Source organism: Sinocyclocheilus anshuiensis, unplaced genomic scaffold (assembly GCF_001515605.1).
Source record: "Sinocyclocheilus anshuiensis isolate Anshui unplaced genomic scaffold, SAMN03320099.WGS_v1.1 scaffold1994, whole genome shotgun sequence".
Taxonomy (NCBI): domain Eukaryota; kingdom Metazoa; phylum Chordata; class Actinopteri; order Cypriniformes; family Cyprinidae; genus Sinocyclocheilus; species Sinocyclocheilus anshuiensis.
This window is the reverse complement of record NW_015548215.1, coordinates 135127-136782: the sequence shown is the minus strand read 5'-3', so window position 1 is coordinate 136782 and position 1656 is coordinate 135127. Positions and strand designations below refer to the sequence as shown.

General features: G+C 32.4%; 1 protein-coding gene across 2 annotated transcripts in view; it reads left to right on the top strand.

Moving 5' to 3' along the window:
* The window catches only part of LOC107653878 (GTP-binding protein Rheb-like), a 17632-nt gene extending 16134 nt beyond the window's left edge, over positions 1-1498 (top strand). The window contains exon 6 of one of the 2 annotated variants that reach the window (XM_016440748.1): positions 1178-1498. In XM_016440748.1, coding sequence (XP_016296234.1) covers positions 1178-1301 — 124 coding nt within the window. In that variant the 3' untranslated portion in view covers positions 1302-1498. The remainder of the gene's footprint in view (positions 1-1177) is intronic. The other variant, XM_016440749.1, reaches the window with a different exon arrangement.
* The last annotated feature ends 158 nt before the right edge of the window (positions 1499-1656 follow it).

Here is a 1656-nt window from a genome sequence, read left to right as displayed (position 1 = left end):
TCAGTCTCTGCAAGACAGACTTTTCAGGATAGAAGATGGACTAAAAATGAACTCCCAAAACTTACTGCAACATGGAGCTAAGGAGAAAATGTAGAACTTGAAAAATTGGAAAAACAGCTTGGTGAAAAGCGTTTACAGTTTAAAAGCAAATAGTAAGTCCTATTTTTTTAATTTATTTTCTTAATATATATTTTTGCAGATTTGCACATGTACAAGGTTTAAAATGTTCATGAAATATTTTCAAAAAATACTGACGTTTTGAGCAGCTGCATTCCTCTAGGTCAAAGATGAAGAAATGGGATTTACAGTAAAAAGTCATTTACAACATTATTTTGACTTGTTTATTTATTCATGAGTAACGTCTCTTTTGAGTGAATGTGCAAATTTGTATCAGGTTTTACCGTGTTACTACAACATTTAACCACTTTTTATTAATTTAAAAATTGAGAAATTCTTTCAAATTTAAATCTTGTACAAGAACTACAGCAAAAACCAGTTTGATGCATATTTTATCAATATTTTAGAAATTTAATGTGAACATCACCAGTACTGACTTCAGTGGATTTCATTAAATTCCTTTGAACACGACTGCTCAAAACGGTTCAAAACATTCAAAACATTATTACTCTGAATGTTTAATGTAAATGTTAAGTGTAAGTGAAATGTTAAGTAATGTAAGGTCTTTCATGACACTACATATGCTGGGGTGTGAAGTTGAGCGGTGCTTGATATAAAATAAATGGTGCTTTAAAAAGTCCTTGAATATGGTGTTCATGAAAGAGTGGGAACCCTGAATAAAGCTGAAATAAAGGAACTTGTTTCACTTGGAAACTAAATGATAAAGTTTAGGTTGAAGCGGAAATAAATCAAATCTGAAACCATAAAAATTGCCAATAAAAATAAATTTAACCTGAATAGTAATATAAAAATAAATTAATAAAAATGACAAATGCACATAACAGAAATTAAAAAACTACAATTAAAATACAATTGAAAACTTTTATAAATAAAATCGTTAAAATAAAAAACAAACCCACCAGAGCTCTGATTAAACAGATGTTTTTGATGCAGTATGTTGTGTTTTTCTGTGCATTAATATCTGCATTCGCTCCACTGGTGTATTTATTTTATTGCTGAAGTTCGATTGGTGTAGATTGGTTCTGTGTGTTTCTCTCAGCGTGATCAGCTGTGAAGAGGGCAAAGCTTTGGCAGAATCGTGGAACGCAGCGTTCATGGAGTCCTCAGCCAAAGAGAATCAGGTGATGATGCGCTTCCTGTCTCCCCTCTTCCTCTTCCTGTAGTGTGTTCTGTCTGGCTCTCAGCAGACACTGATTGATGCTCTGATGATTCTGCGATGGTGTATTTGTGAACTGAATCAGCTGACGTCCAGTCTCACGTCTCAAGAGCTTCTTTATTCTCTGCTGAAGCCTACTGTGTGATTTACAGTCACTTCATTTATTTATTTGTTATTATTAGTATTATTATTAGGGATGTTCCGATACCACTTTTTCCCAGAATGAATACAGTACCTAAACTTTCATTTTTGGTACATGCTGATACAGATGCCTGTGTTTTCATTGCATTTGTAATTTAAATAAAAATAAAAATGATTGGGTAGAGACTGTGTTATTTTAGTATTGAATTAGTTTTTACTTT